General features: G+C 42.4%; 3 protein-coding genes across 5 annotated transcripts in view; 2 read left to right on the plus strand and 1 right to left on the minus strand.

Moving 5' to 3' along the window:
• LOC134640493 (signal-induced proliferation-associated 1-like protein 2) overlaps positions 1-6459 on the minus strand; it is an 81012-nt gene extending 74553 nt beyond the window's left edge. For 2 of the 3 annotated variants that reach the window (XM_063492323.1, XM_063492324.1), the window contains exon 1: positions 6307-6459. The gene's annotated coding sequence lies outside the window, so the exon portion shown is untranslated. The remainder of the gene's footprint in view (positions 1-6306) is intronic. The other variant, XM_063492322.1, reaches the window with a different exon arrangement.
• Positions 6460-7011: 552 nt separating this feature from the next.
• Positions 7012-10066, plus strand: map10 (microtubule associated protein 10). The gene has a single exon (XM_063491466.1). It carries the CDS (start codon positions 7093-7095, stop codon positions 9562-9564), a length of 2472 nt encoding a protein of 823 aa, XP_063347536.1. The 5' UTR covers positions 7012-7092; the 3' UTR covers positions 9565-10066.
• An 845-nt stretch (positions 10067-10911) lies between these two features.
• Positions 10912-13927, plus strand: ntpcr (nucleoside-triphosphatase, cancer-related). Its single transcript, XM_063491671.1, has 5 exons — positions 10912-10998; positions 11403-11565; positions 11652-11757; positions 12403-12615; positions 13130-13927. Exons 1-5 carry the CDS (start codon positions 10965-10967, stop codon positions 13205-13207), a joined length of 594 nt encoding a protein of 197 aa, XP_063347741.1. The 5' UTR covers positions 10912-10964; the 3' UTR covers positions 13208-13927.
• The last annotated feature ends 4150 nt before the right edge of the window (positions 13928-18077 follow it).

Here is an 18077-nt window from a genome sequence, read left to right on the forward strand (position 1 = left end):
TGTTACCGCTTAAGCTCTACAGTGCGATATTCATTGAAGCCATCCTCCTGCCAATGTAGATTATAATGATTTTTGTCATAACCTTGTGCTCAACAACAGTGTAGAAGCACTGCAGTGTGCTCACGAGGTTAAGTGAAGGATACTGGCCCCAGCAGCAATGCCTCAGTGATTCACACGCGCACACACACACACACACACACACACACTAAAGCCCGAGCACTTTATGGCACATCTGTCACGGATCTGCTCCATTTCAGTTGTTAATTACAATCATCCTCTATCAGAAACCAGTCGTGCACTTTTAACGCTTAAAACGCCTTAGCTTATCCCAGGTCGATCTGACAGTCAAGGACACTGATGTATGCACGGGAGGGCTTTCTGTCACTTTGGCCTACATTTTAAGACTACAGGAGCAGTTTTCTGTACTTTCAAGGAATACCATGATGACTACATTATATATACATTTGTATCAGGGAAAACACAATGTCTTGAGTAATATGGGAAAACAATAGGGAAACACTGATTCTGGATCTCTGGGCTGATGCAATAGGTGTGCGTGCATGTGAAAGAGATCAGATTCCAAGTGGACAGCACTAAATACAAACTCATATGTAGGGATGGGTACCGGTGTCCGGTGCCATGATGGCACCGGTTCTGACATAAACGGTAGTAACCAGACCGAAAAGCAGCGCACATTTCGGTGCTTTATTTCGGTGCTTTACTTCGGTGCTTTTTTTTCCTGAGCCAATTCTAGCCAATCATTTTACGTTTCCGAGGATAGTAGGCGGGTCCAGGTACGTACGTTCTTTTAGAGCAGAGCTACAGATTAAAAATGCCCAAGGATAAGCGGTCAAAGTCTGGCTGTACTTCGCAGCAAAAGATGCAAACTCAGCAGCCTCCAACAAGTGCTTTAAGCTGGTACTGTGATACTGTCAAAGGAGGTAACACCTCAAATCCGATGAAACACCTGGCGACGCATAGCGGTTTTTTTTAAAGCCGAGAAATGCGCCGTGTTTGATAGCTTGCTGTGAGACCTCACACCGGCACATCTACTGCGGGTGTGGTGCCTGTTATCGGACCCGTAGTTAGCAACATCCCCCAAAAACCCGAAGAGTAGAGTCCTGGCCCCTAGCCCTGCCAGTGTAGCAGAAATGATGAGGATGATGATGGCAGCAGCAGCCGTTCTTCTCTGCGTGAGTAGCTTAATGTTGTTCGTGTGTAATTTACGTTGAGTAGGCTAACCATGTTATTACATTAATGCACGTAAGGTGAACTAGCAAACACAGTCGTAGTTACATGCGGCTGTCTTCTTGTTTGACGGCAGATACTCCCTTCACCCTGGCCAAAAAGGCTAAAATGACCAAAGAAAAAGTGGAAAACAGTTAAACATGAGAGGTTTTTGGACAAAGTTTGTGTTTTTTTCCATTGTTTAAGCACTGCTTCCAGCCAAGAGTGATACCATATATGCCCTATAGCTGCAGAAAAGACTAACATTGTTATCTTTTTACAAAAAAAACAGCTGAACATGAGAGGTTTTTGGACCAATTTTGTGTTCTCCATTCTTTAAGCACCGGTTTGAGCACCGTTTAAGCTCCGGCACCGTTTCAAAAGTACCGGTTTGGCACCGGTATCGGATAAAACCTAAACGATACCCATCCCTACTCATATGTGTCTTTCCTACAGTTGGAATAACCCTTACTTGCATATCACTGCAGTTGATTGGTCTCCGCCAATCAAATTAGACTGATGATATGTGGAAGAAGCAACTGTTTACGGGGGCCTTTGACTTTCTATTAGAAGTAGTCACATGACACATGACAGACACAGGTGAAAACACTACAACCAATTTGTGATCCAATCAAATTAGACGCACATTTAATTAAACAGAGTAAAAGCAACATTCCTAACAAGTAACCAGTTCCACTTCCTGTGTGTGACACACGTGATATACTGAGGTTCCAATAAACAGACAAAGACACGGTGATAGAAAAGTGTACAGAAATGACATCCCGTCTGGACTCTGTCTGCATCATCCTCACCCAGCCATGTCCATTTACTTAAACAGGGCTATTCTTTTCCACTACGGTAGGGAGGAGGTATGCACAAGGGCACCAAATCCTTCTTATCTCCCAAAGGGGGATGGCTGCAACAACAGAGGTCAGCTGTCCCGATTGTGCGGGCCTGCCGGGGGAAACACAGACTGACTTAACCTGTGGGTCACTGCTGGTCTTAGCTCCCATCAAGTCAGTGACTAGCCAGGACTCTCCATTGCAGACCAGCAACAAAAGATTTAGACAAAGCACATAAATAACTTTCACTGGCATTTCTCCAGCCTTTATGGTACAAACACAGTGGGTGTGAGCATAGCTTATTGGGGCAGGAAGAAGCATTCACCCACATGCTTATCAGCTGCAAATCTATAATGTACGTGACTTTTTTAATTTTAGTTTTTAAAAAGTCAATGTTAAATATGGGTCTGGTGAAACAACAACCCTCACAACTCTAACAAACCACCATATTGACTGTATGGATAAACCTGTGATTTGAGGTGAGGGAATGGCTAATAATTATGGCAATGACATTCCTCCTATATTAAATTATTAAGTCTTTTATTTAAACAGGCAGTCTCACTGAGACCAAGAAGCCCCATATTTCACAATTCTGTCTGGCATATGGACAATTAACAATTTTCTTTCAGACAAAGCATTGTTGTACAGTCTGCTGACTGTCTGTAAACCACTGCCATGTAGTCAACATCGCATCTCTCTGTCCTGTAAGCAGGATACAGCCTGGTTTTGAAAATTATGTGGGGGTCATGTTAAACGGTAAAGTCAACGCTGGTTAAGCTGGTCTTCATGACAAGCAACAGTAATGTGTTAAGCATATAAAAATGCAACATGCCATTCCTTAGTCACTGTCTGACTTAGAGCCAAGGGGCTTAAAACATCGTATACCATCCTTCACTCCTGCTGACGCTATCAAATGCCAAAGTAAGGTCAACAAAGATTAACAAAGGATACATGTCCCAGACACCAAGGCTGTTACCATGTTCCCATGATTCAAACCGCAAGCCATAAGGTCTCAATTGTCCATCTTGCATAAGGAGTGGAAATATGGAACTAGGAAGGCCTGTTCTCACTGTGATTTCCTGAGATGAATACTGGCACACACCAGTGACTAAGCAAGAAAATTAGCGCCTTAATACTATTACAATGATTGCACATTAAGAAACCATACTGTGCACAGTGCAGACAAAATTGATGAATAACCCAATAGGAAAATCACCATGCTGATCAGCAGTGAGAACAAGATATCTCAATACTCCTCTGAGAACCATGTGGAAGGTTTATTGTTTACCAGATAAATGAGGGGTACTGATGATAGTTCCGGTGCTTTTACACGATCATCAGCAATACAAATTTCATAATCCCAAATTAAAAAGGAAGCTTTTGTCTACTCTGGGCACATTATGAACAGTGCTTAGTGAATCACCCACATCCATCACAAACAGACTCCAAGTGGAGCAAAGACTAAATTCACAAAAAACGACAACAACATTATCCTAATGACTTCATCTATGCTGTCCTGACAGCGGTGAGTGGACTTAAATCCTTCCATAAATCCAGACCGCAATCAAAACGATGGCTGGCAAAAAAGGTTGAGAGAAAGAGTGAAAGAGTGGCTCTCACAACATGAGCAGGCAGCATGTGATCCCCTGTCTGCTGGTTGGTTGGTTTTGAAGCTACAGGATTTGGTTGGGGAGACCCATTGTGACTCCTAGCTAGCCAGCTAGCCAGACAGCCAGTCAGCTGGCACGCACCAGACGAGGTTTCTGATCCTCATCACATGAAAGGGGTGTGGGACTGGTTGGAAATGGTTGCAAAAGAATCCTTCAATGGCGAGAAATGCATCATCATTATTAAAAAAACAAAACCCTGGCTTAAACCCAAGACCTTTAGCAGTTTTGTTTCACTTCTGCTGTTTTCCAAATTATGACTTGTCAGCATGCTGGTAGGAAAGCACCGTGGGAACAGAGACAAAAGAAAGAAAAGAAACATCCCAAGCAAGCAACTGATGTGAGAAGACTGATATCTGCCAACGCTGTTAAATAATCGATGTGTTACAGTAACATCTTCACAGACAATTTCTGTGACACAACCCAAGGATAATGGCTGTAATTCTAGTTAGGCGTCTCCAGGCCCAGTAGCCCGGAAGACATCCTAAACAGCTCTGCAATGATAACAACTGGATATGGCCCACGGGCATGTCACAGGAAGCCGTTTCTCTGCCAGACCTGACAGGTGCTTTATTGTTCAGCTGCGCACATAACTTTATTTTGAAAGACATATCTATCTGGCTCAATTACCCATTGTCTGGTTAGTCATGCAGAAGGCGCTGTTAGAAATAGATGAGCACATATTTCTTCTTCGGGGCCCTCTCAGCAAACTATTGATGGCAGAACACAACAGATCCCTATTCAAATTAAGATTGAAGGAGTTACCACGGTACTGTCATTATCGTGGCTGCTGAGCAAGTCTTTCTCCAGGAGTGTGTCGATGACAGGGGGTGAGATGGGGTGCCCAGGAGCCTTAATCTCATCTACATTATCTTTAATCTTTTATCATCTGAATTAAAAAAAACAAACAAAAAAAACCTACATCTGCTTCTACAATGTAACTTTCAAATGTAAAACTCAGCAGCCAGAAATTAACAAAAGACAAAAGACATTAATCCAACCTAGAAAGGTAGCCTAATAGAAATATGCGCATGATGATAGCGAAAATGAGAAGATAAAAGGGATTAGGGTTCCATTATGTACAAAGAATAATAGCAATTGACTATTGTGCACAATATTGCTTAATATTCCACACATCATTACAGACATCTTTGCACCCGTTCAGGTTGCTTCCCTAACATGCAAACCTATGGCAGCTGCAGTTAAGCCAAGCATTTTTAGTGTTAAAGGAAAGAAAAAAAAAAAAGTTAAACATTATAGCAGGCCATGCACATACCATCTTAAAACACTTCTCTGCCTACTTAGTTCGGCAAATCCCCTGGAAAACTAATCTTTCCCAGACTCAAAACCCTGTGAAAAATAATGGTGCCTTATTGATTTTAAGCGCTCCGGGAGCAGAAAACTCTGTATGCTTGATCTGGTCAGATGTAAGCTGCAAAGACAAAAGGAAACGCATGCAGAGGACTGAAAATTAAGCAATAGAAAGTCAGGATTTACACTCCTAGCACCTAGTCGTATCTGTAGCCTGCCATCAGCAGAGAATTGGGCCTATTTATTTCCCTTTATTGGGGATTTAGTTACCGTGGAGCCTCAACTTCCTGCAGGAAGGATACGGTGCTTAAGGACAAACAACACTGGACTTACTTTCCCAGTGGAGTATACAGTGCAGTGTATGTTGAATAGGTCACAGAAGCGGCCAGCAACCAAACAAGATTGTATATGCTGTGTAGAAGCTGGCTGCCAGATATTATTTATGATGAAACCAAACAACCGGGACTGTTGGAGGGGGGAACTGTCTTTTGTCTGCTCATAATAACAATCTGCTGTAAAGTAAAACCACAAAAAGGACACAAAACACAACAGCAAATTGTTTACATAAAAAAAAGCATATCCCACTCAGGTTCTCGGAGGAAAATATTAAATATGGTTGGTGAGAGCATATGGGCTGGTAAGCAAGTGAAGGCTTTATTACACACGGCCAGTTGGACAAAGCTGCCTTTATCGCCCCCCACCGTTTTAATGGAAGCACGCCACTCAAAACAGATTCATTCAAAAATACTCCAGTCCACTGTGCCCCCACGTCCCCCCATCACAAACCATCACCACTACCATAAGTAAACGTTATCAAACACACCGTTCCTTCAAAATCACACCGAAATAAGAAGCTTGCACTCTGTCTCCAAGAATGTTAAAATAAAGATGTTTTACACTGAAACGGCTTTATTTGTAAAGCTTGCAATGTCCTGAGTAAACAAACAGGAATCAAGTTAAAGTGACCAGCAGCATAAGTCATAAGGAAGAGAGACAAATATAGGTTATATATATATATACATAAAGTCCACTGCTGAAACATAACCTCCAGCCCTCGCTCGGACTGCACCACCATCGGTGCTTGAAATCAACTTTATCCTTTGTGTTCACCATTACCATCGACGTGCCAGCTGAGTTTGTACGCCTCTGCCACTCTGCCCGTGTGCAGCGCTCCCCGCTTTTAGTTCCCCAGCTTCACTTTTTTACTTTGTTGCTACCTTCCTTCAGAGGTAGAACGAAAAAGAGCGTGCAGGCCTTACCTTCAAATCCGAGCCGGTGTCCTGTCCCGGTTGTTAACGGCGTTAGTTATCCGTAAAAGGTAAAACCAGCTGAAGCTGCCGTAGTCGTTCTCACATCTCCCTCTTTCAGTCTCCGGCAGACTGAAGTAGCACGGACCATAGCGATACCCATCCAGCACCTTTCTGCGTGATGACGACACGCAGCGAGGCTCCGCCCACCGCAACTCCGCTCTCCTGTGATGACCTATACATATAGGTTTGTAGGTTAATATTGAAAGAAGACTACCAGATAAACCCCCCTCCTCCACAAGAACCTAAAGGCGTCTAACGAGACTGTCCTGCAAACTAAGTCTGGTGGCCTTGTTGCTATTTGCCACAAGTCTATTTTAGGGTATAAGTCCAATAAGCCCCACAGTGGCACCATCTGGTGAACTGCAGGAAAGTTACTCCGTCGAACTACCTGAATATCGCTTTTCTTTCCGCGTCTATCGGTTTTTGTGCTTTCTATGCTTCTTGATTTAAACTTGTGAACAAGCGCTCCAAATTTAAGTAATAGCTATTTTATTTAAGAAAATAAAATAAAACGCGCAAAAAACCCACCTCCCCCGAAATTGTCGACTGGCTAATTAATTAAGTCCGCGTCGTATGTAGAGAAACATCATTTCCCACAAATCTCGCGCTCTGACGTAAAACCCTCGCGACAGCTGTTTCCATGGAAGCCGATGGAAGCTAAAAGCTCTTGTTAGCGGATTATCTGACAGCTTGATAGTTAGCCCTTTGGTTCTCTGTGGCCAAACAGCTTTCGGAATGTCGGGACAACAAAACAGCGATAATCCAGAGACTCTGTTTTCATTGGAGCTTTTAGTGGAATATATTCGAATAGAGAAAAATTCAAAAAACCTTAACGAGTTGGCTCTGGGAATCACACTCCTGAACTTTCCGACGCTGCTAATTTATCAGTCACAGCAGCAGAGCAGCGGGAGCAGTAACAGCCCCGGGCACAATGAAAAGGAGAAACCTGGAATGTTCGCCTTTAACAGAGGAAAGTGTTGTTTCTTCAAAATGGACTTAAACTCACTGCACGTACAGCTGTCCAACACCCCGCTGTATGGTATGGTGCTGGATGTTACAGAGGAGAGTCCCAAGTTAGTCGGCTCCTGTCTGATATCACTGGCTAAAGCGATGGACAGAATCAGGCAGGATGTGACTGAACGGGGGGTTTCTAGTCCCTCCTATCACATAGAAAGGGGGCTTGTTGTCTCTATATGCAACCTCGCGGGGGAGAAAGTCGGAGCAATGTCCCTGAGTTATAAACTGTTATGTCTAGGAGCGAGTCTGCTGCCACACATCACAGGGAGGGAGAGAGTGCCTGGAGGGCAGCCAGCACAAGAACATGTCAAGGAGACAAACAAGTCTACATCGCAGCCTCTTGACTCTGGAAATGTCTGCTCACCGACCCCACAGTGTAGCGGAAAAGCCCACAGCAAAGGGGAGGTAAATGCAGAAGTTTTGTTAAATAAAGATAGAAAGGAGGAGGAAGACGACATGTTTGAAGGTGCTGAACAGAGACCACAAGACCAAGCTGAAAATGATTTTGAGGAGGATTTAACTGTATTCTGTCCCCCACATCTTTACTATTCTGCAGAGGAAAAAGGAGTAAATGAACGAGGTGATTACAAATCATGGACTCTGGATTCAGAAGCTCCTGTTTTTGAAAATTCGTGTTCAGAGGAAGACGTGGATGAAAAGGAAGTGGAAAGTCCAAGTTTTCCAGCGATGCATTCAGAAGTGAGACATGATGCGAAAATAAGAAACCAAGAAATAAGCACAACGCCTCCAAATGTCCTCGGGGAAGCCTTACAGCAGATGCCTTTGCTAAACGCTCTGCTCGTTGAACTGTCACAGTTAAACAGCAACCAGCCCTTGACTGTTCACCCCAGTCTAGCTTGGATATACAGGCCTGCTTCTACAGAGCTTTCAGCTAAAAACACACCACAGAAGGCACAAACCAAATCCCTGAAGAAAACCAAACAGGAAACTTTTCCTCATCTGAGACGCTTTCATTCCTCCAGAAACCTTTCCACACATATAGTTAGACCTGATTCTGTAAAACTAAAGGACAAAAAAGAAGATATGTTGCTTGAGAGTAAAAGCTCATGTAAATCACCTAGGAAGAAGCTTGTGTGTGGAACAACTAAAACGTTTAATCTAAGGCTGAAGCAGATTTCTCCTCTCAGAATGAACCGTCGTGAATGTGAGGAGTTAAAACAGAATAAAACACAAGTAAATGAAAAGACTGGGTTAGGTCATAAAACCATTAAGTCTGGAAAAAGGAAGTCGGTAATAAAGAGGAGCTCTGATTTTAATGAAAATATTGAGACGGTGATGCAGAGCATCAGCCGGGATTCTGCACTACAGGAAACAGTCACACTAAAACAGAAAAAACAGCATGTGAAAGTCGAGGGTAAACAATGCAGAGGCTCTCTGACAACTTCAGAAAAGTCTCTTCTTTCTGAAAGAGTCTCGAAATGTATTCACATCCCCAGCGTGGATACTGACAGTGTTCCCCAAAGCAAAGACAAGAGCAAGCATCACAGCGAATCAGATCAATCACAGTCTGAATCTGACAGGCACGGAGATAAAATTGAATCTTCAAGAAGCCACAGACGCAGCAGCTCAAAGTCTTCATTTTCAGACTCCAGCGGGGATGGAAATGAGGAAGCAGACTATGTTGATGACTTTAACAGTCTCGAGCCCAGTGATGCCTACTCTCCTGACCCTCTGAGCAGCCCCGAGCCCTCCAGAGCAAAGACTCCAAAGTCTCCAGTTCGCTTTTGGAACTCTGACTCGGGATCCGACAGCGTCCAGAGAAGATCAGTCACCCTTCCTGTGCCCATCAAAGCCCCCAGCTCTCCAAAGCATACTTTGAGGGGTACACACATCATCCGACCTCGTACCCAAACCTCTGCCCTCAGCTGTTCCTCTGATGAGTGTGACAGAGACAGGTCAGCCTCCCTGCAAAGTAGAAAGCAGATGTCAGCGAGTGGCAGAGTGGAAATGACTTCTGGCACTGAGAGTTTGATGTCATCGAGAGGTCAGAAGAGCGCGTTAGCCAACCACAGCATCCCCATTCGAGGATTGTCTGCAGACTCTGTGTCCTCCGTTGAACCCCAGGAGGTAGAGGAACTGGAGGATGAACTGGGATCTCTGGATTTCAGGAAAGAGTATCAGCATATCTCTGAGCTAGTGGCCAGCAAACTCCCTGGGTACACTATGTAAAGGGGAAAAAAGCATATAAATATACCCTATGGTAACATCAAGAATCGTAGTATTGTATGTAGCAAAGAAATCAACTTGTATATCTAATTCCTTTTCTTAATGTCTGCAAATGCTCTTGAATAAAGACCTTTTTGGAAATTTTGCAATCATTTTTTATCTTAATCACTCAGTTAATACTGGAGCTACTAGATAATTGCATTAAGCTTTGGGCCATGAGTCTTTAGATAACATATAAGAGGATGAAAAATCTCTATAAGCGCGCCATTTATGCAAATCATTTAGCATATAAGTGCCAAACCAGCAGATTTAGTCACAAGCTGAAAATCTCCAGGTCCCGTAGCAGATCCTGATTTCAGGGCATTTCCTTTAAATTCCACCTGCTACTTTCCATTTACCCCCTCATATCATTTGACAAGGAAAACAAAGACTGTATGGAAATAATATTTATATGTATACAAGTAAATAAATTATCAGGCATGATACAACCTTATACCACTTTCATTTATGTATTTTAAATTACTATCTGTTTAAATTTCTTTCTTCATACGTATGTAACTATTATTTTTCTTTTGTATGTGTCATCCTATTTAAAAGTTGGTTTATTTCAATATTTTCTTTCTACATTTCATTATATGTTTCTGTTTTCGTGTTCGGATAGCGGGCTGTCAAAGTGTGTTGTGAAGTAAAATTTTTAAATGTTAATCCATTGTTGTCAGATGCACAATTGAAATGGCTGTCCTAACATATCTGAAGATAATCACAAACACATGAATGCATACCTAAACTAATAACTTTGCAATGGATAAAACTGAAAAATTAGAATGTTATCAATAGGGGAATGAATACAAAGGCAAAGAAATGCAACACAAGTTCAAACAAATAGTAATCTATATCGCATTTTAGACTTTTTAAAATACACGTTTTATTTAAATTATGTTTTTGATGGATTTCAAGCCATATTATTTATATAAGTCTTGGCATTCCATACAAGGCATCTTGCATAAAAGAGTTAACCAGCTGCACCTTAATAATTCGGAAAATGTTAGTTTTATTCAACCGTATACTTCACTAACTTTTACTTGGAAATGTTGAACTTGTTGATCCACTACATTTGTTTGACCTCTTTAATTTATTGTTCTTAAACATTACATTGTTAAACTCTGTATTAAAGTTGTATAAAACACACATTTTTATTTTTTAAGGAAAAATAAGTTGTTTATGGCAAACATTTTTTTTTAAATAAATGTACCCATTTAACTTGTCTTTTACAGATGATTTGGTTTAAAAAAAAATCATGTAAAAATTAAATATGCCGTCCGAAGTTTTACCTCTTACTGCGCATGCGTCAACTCGCTGTGTACGGAAGAGGTGCAGAAACACGTTGGACGGTGGAAACCACAATGTTCAAGCACGTATTTCTGACAGGACCTCCAGGTAACAGTCAGCAATGAGTGCACCCAGCGCTGCTGAAGCTAAAGTCGCTGTAAATCTAAAGCGGTCAGTCAGCTGGTTTAAGTCCCAGCGAAGAAAAAGTCAATATTAACGTTGATTTGAATGAAGGTTAGCTTGTTCCAGTTACTCATATTCGAGTAATAAACGCAATTAACGTTTCAGCCTTTTTGGTTTAGTTTTGCTGGTGTTTATTATTATTAGTATTCTTATAACGATGGAGTGACGCGATATTTTGATGATTTACACGAATATATTACGCTACCTAATCGTCTGAGAGCTGTAAGGATTAAATACATTGTTTTACCATAGTAATACTTAAGGCAGGATCCCTCATTTTGAAACGGTGATATTTCAGTTGTTTGACAGTTTGTCTGTTTTGCCTTCAGGTGTGGGGAAAACCACCCTGGTCCAGAAAGCCTGCGAGGCTTTAGTGTCATCAGGAGTGGGAGTTGAAGGCTTTTACACGGAGGAGGTCAGGGAGGGAGGCCGGAGAGTCGGCTTTGATGTGGTCACCCTGACAGGAGCGAGGGGCCACCTGTCCAGAATCAGGTAGCGGTGTTGTCATGCAGCCTCACTCAAACTGCCTGCTCTCTTTTTCTCACTTTGTTTTGACTCACGTCTTTTTTAACTTGCAGAGACAGTAGAGACAGCCAGCCTCACGGCAGGCGGGAGTACACAGTCGGCCAGTATGTGGTCGACTTGCCTTCATTTGAAAATCTGGCTCTCCCCCTCTTCAGAAATGTAAGTAAGCAGCACATGGGCTTTTTTTTAAAGCCACCCTCATCAGTAGATCACAGCAATCGAAAGACTCCCTTTTCCCCTCCACTTTGATTTTTTTCTGAAAACTGATGGAATAATTGGAAGCTTGCAAACACGTAAATTCCACAGTGACATTTTTAGTGTTCGTGGTGCCGTCTGGCTGTCACTGACCGTGATTAATCCCGCATGTAAAGTGAACCTGGAGTGACGCCTACACATGCGCTGTAAAGAAAGATGTCTGTGCCTCGGCAGCGCGCGGTTCACTTTCATCTCACTTCTCACTCTCTCTGTAATCACAGCAGATCTGCAGTGTAGCATCACGCAAAACGCTTTCGGTGTCAGTCATACGTGAAATATTAAAACGACGAGCGTCTGCCTGTAAAAGATGTTTCCCTTAACTAACCAAACTAAGCATCCAACATAGTCTTTAGTGCTGAAACGAATAGATATCTCCTCAGATGGATTGTGCTTGATTTTAAGCAACTAGGAAATTTCTCTTTTCTTTTTTTCTGGTGATTTACAGACCAAAGGATTTGCTGACATTATAATTAAAGATCAGTTGATGACAAAGTAATCGTTAGCTTGAGCCCCACTACTCCATTTAATGTCTGCATCGTTCATCTCCAGGTTGGTTTGGCGGATGGAAGCAGCAGCAAGAAGGTGTTTGTCATCGATGAGATTGGGAAAATGGAGCTCTTCAGCCAGTCTTTCATCAGGGCAGTGAGACAGACCTTAGATAGCTCTTCCTGCACCATCCTGGGCACCATCCCCATCCCTAAAGGTAAACCCCTGGGGCTGGTCGAAGAGGTGCGGAACAGGAGGGACGTCAGGGTGTTCACTGTGAGTATAAATAATCCTAGTATGCTTTCCCTACTATTTTAAAACAGAGATTTTGATAGCTATAGGATTCTGCTAAGACTGCATCCACTTGGCCTTAGGAAGCAGTCTGCTCACTAACACACAGGGGCCTTGCCCTGCATTATCCCCGTCCTACGGCAGGATTAACTCTAAATCATGCGTGACTGATTTAACAACAAAGGGAGGTCTCAAATGTCAAAATAATTCATCACGGAAGACTCAGTTATGGATTTTGTCATGCAAACTACTCACTGTACTCCCTCTCATGGTGGGGGAGTTATTACATGAGGCAGAATTAACCTTTTTTTTTTATTTAAAGACAAACCATTGGTAATTTTACTTATATTACAGCAGGTCAGAGATTAGGCATTGGACATTATATTCTATATTTATTTCATATTAATCTTTGTATTTAATGCATGGCTGTATATTCTGCTCACACAGGCTACAAACACTTTCTAAATTCTTTGTTTACTTGTTTCTTTTTCCCATTTAGGTGTCTAAGGAGAACAGAAATGCTATTCTACAAGACATCTTAGAGACACTGCAGGAATGTTTAAAGTCGAAAGCCTAATATTGAGCTTCGTATGGAGCCACTAAAAAGGAAAAACCCCTGCAGCTCGCGTGTGGCTCTTTGCTGACTACAAGTTTTCTAAGTGTCAGCGCTGGAACAGTTCAAACAGCCAGAGACAATTAAAAGGATCTACCCGCGCTTCGCAACCGGGGTTGCGACCTAAGCTTAGAGGCATCCCTGGCTGCTGGGGGAGTTGGTGTGTCGCATGCATTTATTTATGTACACAATTAATTTTTTTTCCCTTTCTCATACAGCCTCAGACTGGTGTGCATGCTGAATAATTGATTGGGAGATGGAAGACAGCGGGGAAATAGTTCAGTTTCTGGGTGAATATGTCAAAGCCTCAAAAACAGGTCTTTATTGTTTAACTGATTTATAGAGACATCAGAAGGCATTTTTCTTCTGTTAGTATAAAATATCATTTTATTTTCCCCACAAAGTCAGGTGGTGCTGCCGTTTTTAATAAAGGGGCGAACGAAGCCGTGCCCCTGTTGACTCATTTAGCTCTTTGCTATGCGAGCCTCCGTTTGTCTCATCAACCTGAGGCTGTTCTCATTGAAAGTCGATCAATATTTAACGATGCAGCCCATCCTTTTATGGTTTATTCATCGTCTAATGTGAACAGAAAATAATTTAAAAATAAACAGTTTGTTTTTCTCGGGTATTTATTGTTCATTTTCTTTACTGGCAAGTGTTTTCGTGTTCTCCGGCGCAAATAAATATGTTGCACTTTGCGTGGATTCCACACTCGGTCATGAGATATTCATCAATATCAGTGCATAGTTACATTAAAGTAAAGGATAAACAGCATCAGTGGATTTAAGGTTTTTGAGATGTTGGCATGCTTTCACAAAAAAGCTTCAAAGTGATTTCTGAAGGCTTGCAAAGGTAAAATGCATATTTTGATTACAAGTAAACAGATATTAAAACAATTTGATGAGCTGTGCCAGTGGCTATGAGTGAGCTGAAGTAGCTCAAGTACATTCAAAGTTCCCGAGTTTGCTGATCGTTTGCATCAGCTCGCTGCAAGTGGAATCTCTCCCTCTCTCTGCGTGAGCTCCACAGTCTGGCAGTCGCATGAAGGTTTTTAATAGAAACCCTCTGGCAAAGCTGTTTGTCTCAAAACCAAGGCATCTTTGGGTCGTTTCAAAGTGAAAATACTTTTTTCCCCCCCTTTTAAAAAAAATAAATAAAAACAACGCTTGTATAACTGATGTAACCTGTCAGGCTGGCTGCAGAAAGAGCTGCCAGCTGTGATGTGCGTCAGACACGCTGCTGCGCCAGCATCTGTTTTGTGGGCTCCGCTGACGTACCGCTGGATCCGCTGGCACCAGCAGCAGTCGCTGAAACGGCTTCAAAGTCAACATTTCACTGGTCGCATCTTTCAGCTAACATGGCAACATGATGTTGCTGTAGCTGCTGCAGAGTGGACGGTGCGGTTCAGGGCAGGGCAAGGTAAAGCGTAGCGCCGAGGGAGGCGGCTCTCCTGACTGGAAGGTGATTGTCAGCACCCTGCAGCAAGACAGCAGATGGGTTATGTAACAGTAGCCAAGGCCTTGCCAGTTGTACCAAATCAAGGGTGTGTGTGGATGCATTCGATGCGTTATGATGTAATTAGCAACCATGCTGTCCAAACTGTCATGTTGTGGGCATATCATTGACAGAAGTGATTCCCAGCCGGGGGCACTTGCTGGCAGGGAAAGCGCAGAAAGACTGTGGGTTGCTTTAACAAAGCTCAGCTGTAACACCTGAACACCATGTGCTGAGAGCGCAAGAGCATGAATACAGAGCTAAAAATGGATAAGCAGTGCAAACAATGAAGTGAATGTAAGGCACAGTAGTGATAACTAGGTTAAAGCAGTGGATAAATGGTAAAATAGATAGTTTGGTGAAGCTGATGGTTTAAAAATAATGATGGAATGGTTGAAAGAGCTGAAAGTAATCGACAATAAAGATCGCAAATCATCCATTAACAGGATCAATATGTTCTGTGTCAATGTAACTCCAATGTATGACCATGTATAAGAGTAAAAATGTGTCAAAAAACATACACACACACACACAAAACACAACTATGTTTTGTTCTCAGTCTTATGGTAATGTTATGATATATGGTTATTGTGGTTTTTTGTAAACACCATGATTTTGTTCATATACAACCACTGTGCAACTGGAACAATAGACGTATTGCCAGGGGGCATGAAGGTACTGTATTAATGTGGAATAACTGTGAGGATTGTTCCATCAAAGGCAATATAGAACAATTTGAATGAATATGAAGTGAACTAATATCCATATCACAGAGATGCATTCTCACCATATCTCCGTGACAGATGTCTTTTGGGCACCCTCCACCCTTTATCCAGCACATGGAGGGCACAGAAATGCAAAGAGCTTACCAACAATCCAGGACAAAAGGGCCCTTTCTGGTTGGAGGGAAGGGTAGGGGCTGTGTGAGTGTGAGTGGCGGGGAGCTGGGGGCTTAGATGAGGAAATTTCTCCCCACTTATTGCACTATGTGGCACCAGCCCAGGAGGCACATTGACAGCTGTAGAGGCGGGGGATGTATGATATATTGTCCGAGAACCCCTTGGCCAAAAGGCCAAGCACTACTGATAAGAATCTAACATATTGTTCAAAGACCATGTGGGAGATAAACAACAAGTCCAACTTTCTCCCAAAAAAAGAAAACAAAAAACAGATCTCAAATTCACTCTTTATTTCCCAAGATGACTATGATTTATTGTAAGATGTGAGGCTAAAGCTTCTTAACATCTGTGATGTCAGATTTCTCTGTGCCAAAGCCTGCACATGGTAAGTACTTAGCAATACTCCCCTTAAATCAAGGTCATTTGTCAGTGTAGCCTGGGTATGTGAGCTTTAATATTTTTCTCTGGGTTTTTTTGCCACTAGGTTTCGCCTGGCCCCCAAGAGTATTACAACCAGACTTTGCAATTTCAGATATCTTCCCAGAAAGTTATCTGAGCTTTAATTCACCTTGCAGAAAGCCTTCTGGTGGCACGCTCATTAACAAGCCAAATATTCACATAGCAACGGCCAAACAGGCTCCACAAATATCTGTGCCATGCAGTTCACTCAGTCGGTTATTTACCCAAATAAACCTGAAAGGCTCTGTGCACAGATAGCAGAAGTGGACTTTTTTTAATTAGTTTCTACTTCTGCCACGAGTGAGGAGCCTTAGGTGCTATAATTCAGCTGCATGGGGATTACCATTAGACTGATTAGAGATTTGTGTAAAAATCCACACATACTAACTACTGAAACTACTTTACTACTACTGCTACTGTTCTATCCAACTCCAAAGCCTTGTATTGTGGCAGGATGGATAATACCAAAAAGCTATTGTGTCTGTGTATAATGCCTTAAACCCAGCAGTAATCCAAGTCCACTGTCCCCACACCACATAGTGGTAAAAAAAATCCTGAGTCAGTCCACACCTCACTGTTCTAATAAGCATGGCAAAAGTCTGCGGCTCCTGACAGGTGGGCAGTTAATGTCAGAAAGGATCCAAAGGCAGTGGAAATTACGCCGTTTGATCCGGGTTCCTAACCACTATTCCACCCTGCTGCCCACCGCAGATAGCTCCTAAACCATTCTTCCCATTACCTCACCTTCATGGGCTCCCCGGGGCTGCTGGAGGCAGACAGTGTTGGATTTCAAAGCCTGTGCCTGAGCTGCCAGCATACCTGCAAAAGCTCACTTTACAGAATGAAAGACAAATATAAAAGAAAATACAAATAAATGCATAAATAAATCCTTCCACGATCTCAGAAATGCACATTTTTTTCCCCTTTACTTTGCACAGCTGTATATTTATTTCAACTTAACAGTTCTGATGTGTTGTTCAAGAGAAACCACTAACCTATTTCCTGTGGGAATGTGTCATGTGTGAGGAGTCATACATCCTGTAAGAGGAACATGGCCAGTTTTGCATCAGCAGGCTTCACCTTGGGGTGGATATATCTTGTGGTCAGTATCTAGTGGTTAGATAGAGGAAACGTATCAAACAAAGAGCGGAGGTGCATGGGTGTGTTGTGGTATCCATTGCTCCGCTACATGATCCTAAACTCAAAGCCTCCAGAAGCATCACTGTGTCTTCAGAGGAGGGTTAAAATAGCCCCTAGGAGCTGTGAAGGAAGGAGCAGGAGCTGTCAGTGGATGATATGTAAGGTCAGAGGGCAAAGAGGACACAATGATCTGGGCTCCCCTCAGGGCCACTGAGCTGATGTGTCCGTCATTCCAAAACTTTACAAAAGAGAAAAAATATATAGAGAGAAAGTAAAACCCTCAAACGTTTCTACTCAGTGTACATCAAGAAAATAGCTGCCATGTGTACATGCAGCAGCTTTATGCCATATCCCGAATGTCACTGTGGATCATTAACTCGTCCACCACAGAGTGCTCTAATGACATATAGATTATCGCAGCGTAACATAAACTGAACAAATATATGGAGCGCTTTGCAGGATATTGAAAGGGTCGAGTCAAGAGGTATTCATCTCTACAGCGTGTGGATAATGATTCACAGATTGTCGACCTGCTGTGATTAATGCCTCTGTTGGGTGCTTCTGACAAATTTACACCACAAATGCAAAACTGTTCAAACTTTTTTCCACTGCACACGCTACTGTAGCTGCTCTGTGCATGTGTGTATGCATAGGTATGTGCCAAGACCACACTGTGACTTCTGGCAGCATGGTCTGACTTAAAAGTTCACAACTGTTGTGTTTTTTTTTTAAAGTCAGTGATAGCGTTACTCAACGCAAATTTTATTTAGTGGTTGCAGGGTAAAATGACATAGTTTAATGTGTATGTGCAGACCTAATGGTACAGTCATAGTATGTTATGG

The sequence above is a fragment of the Pelmatolapia mariae genome, linkage group LG13 (assembly GCF_036321145.2).
Source record: "Pelmatolapia mariae isolate MD_Pm_ZW linkage group LG13, Pm_UMD_F_2, whole genome shotgun sequence".
NCBI classification, from domain to species: Eukaryota; Metazoa; Chordata; class Actinopteri; order Cichliformes; family Cichlidae; genus Pelmatolapia; species Pelmatolapia mariae.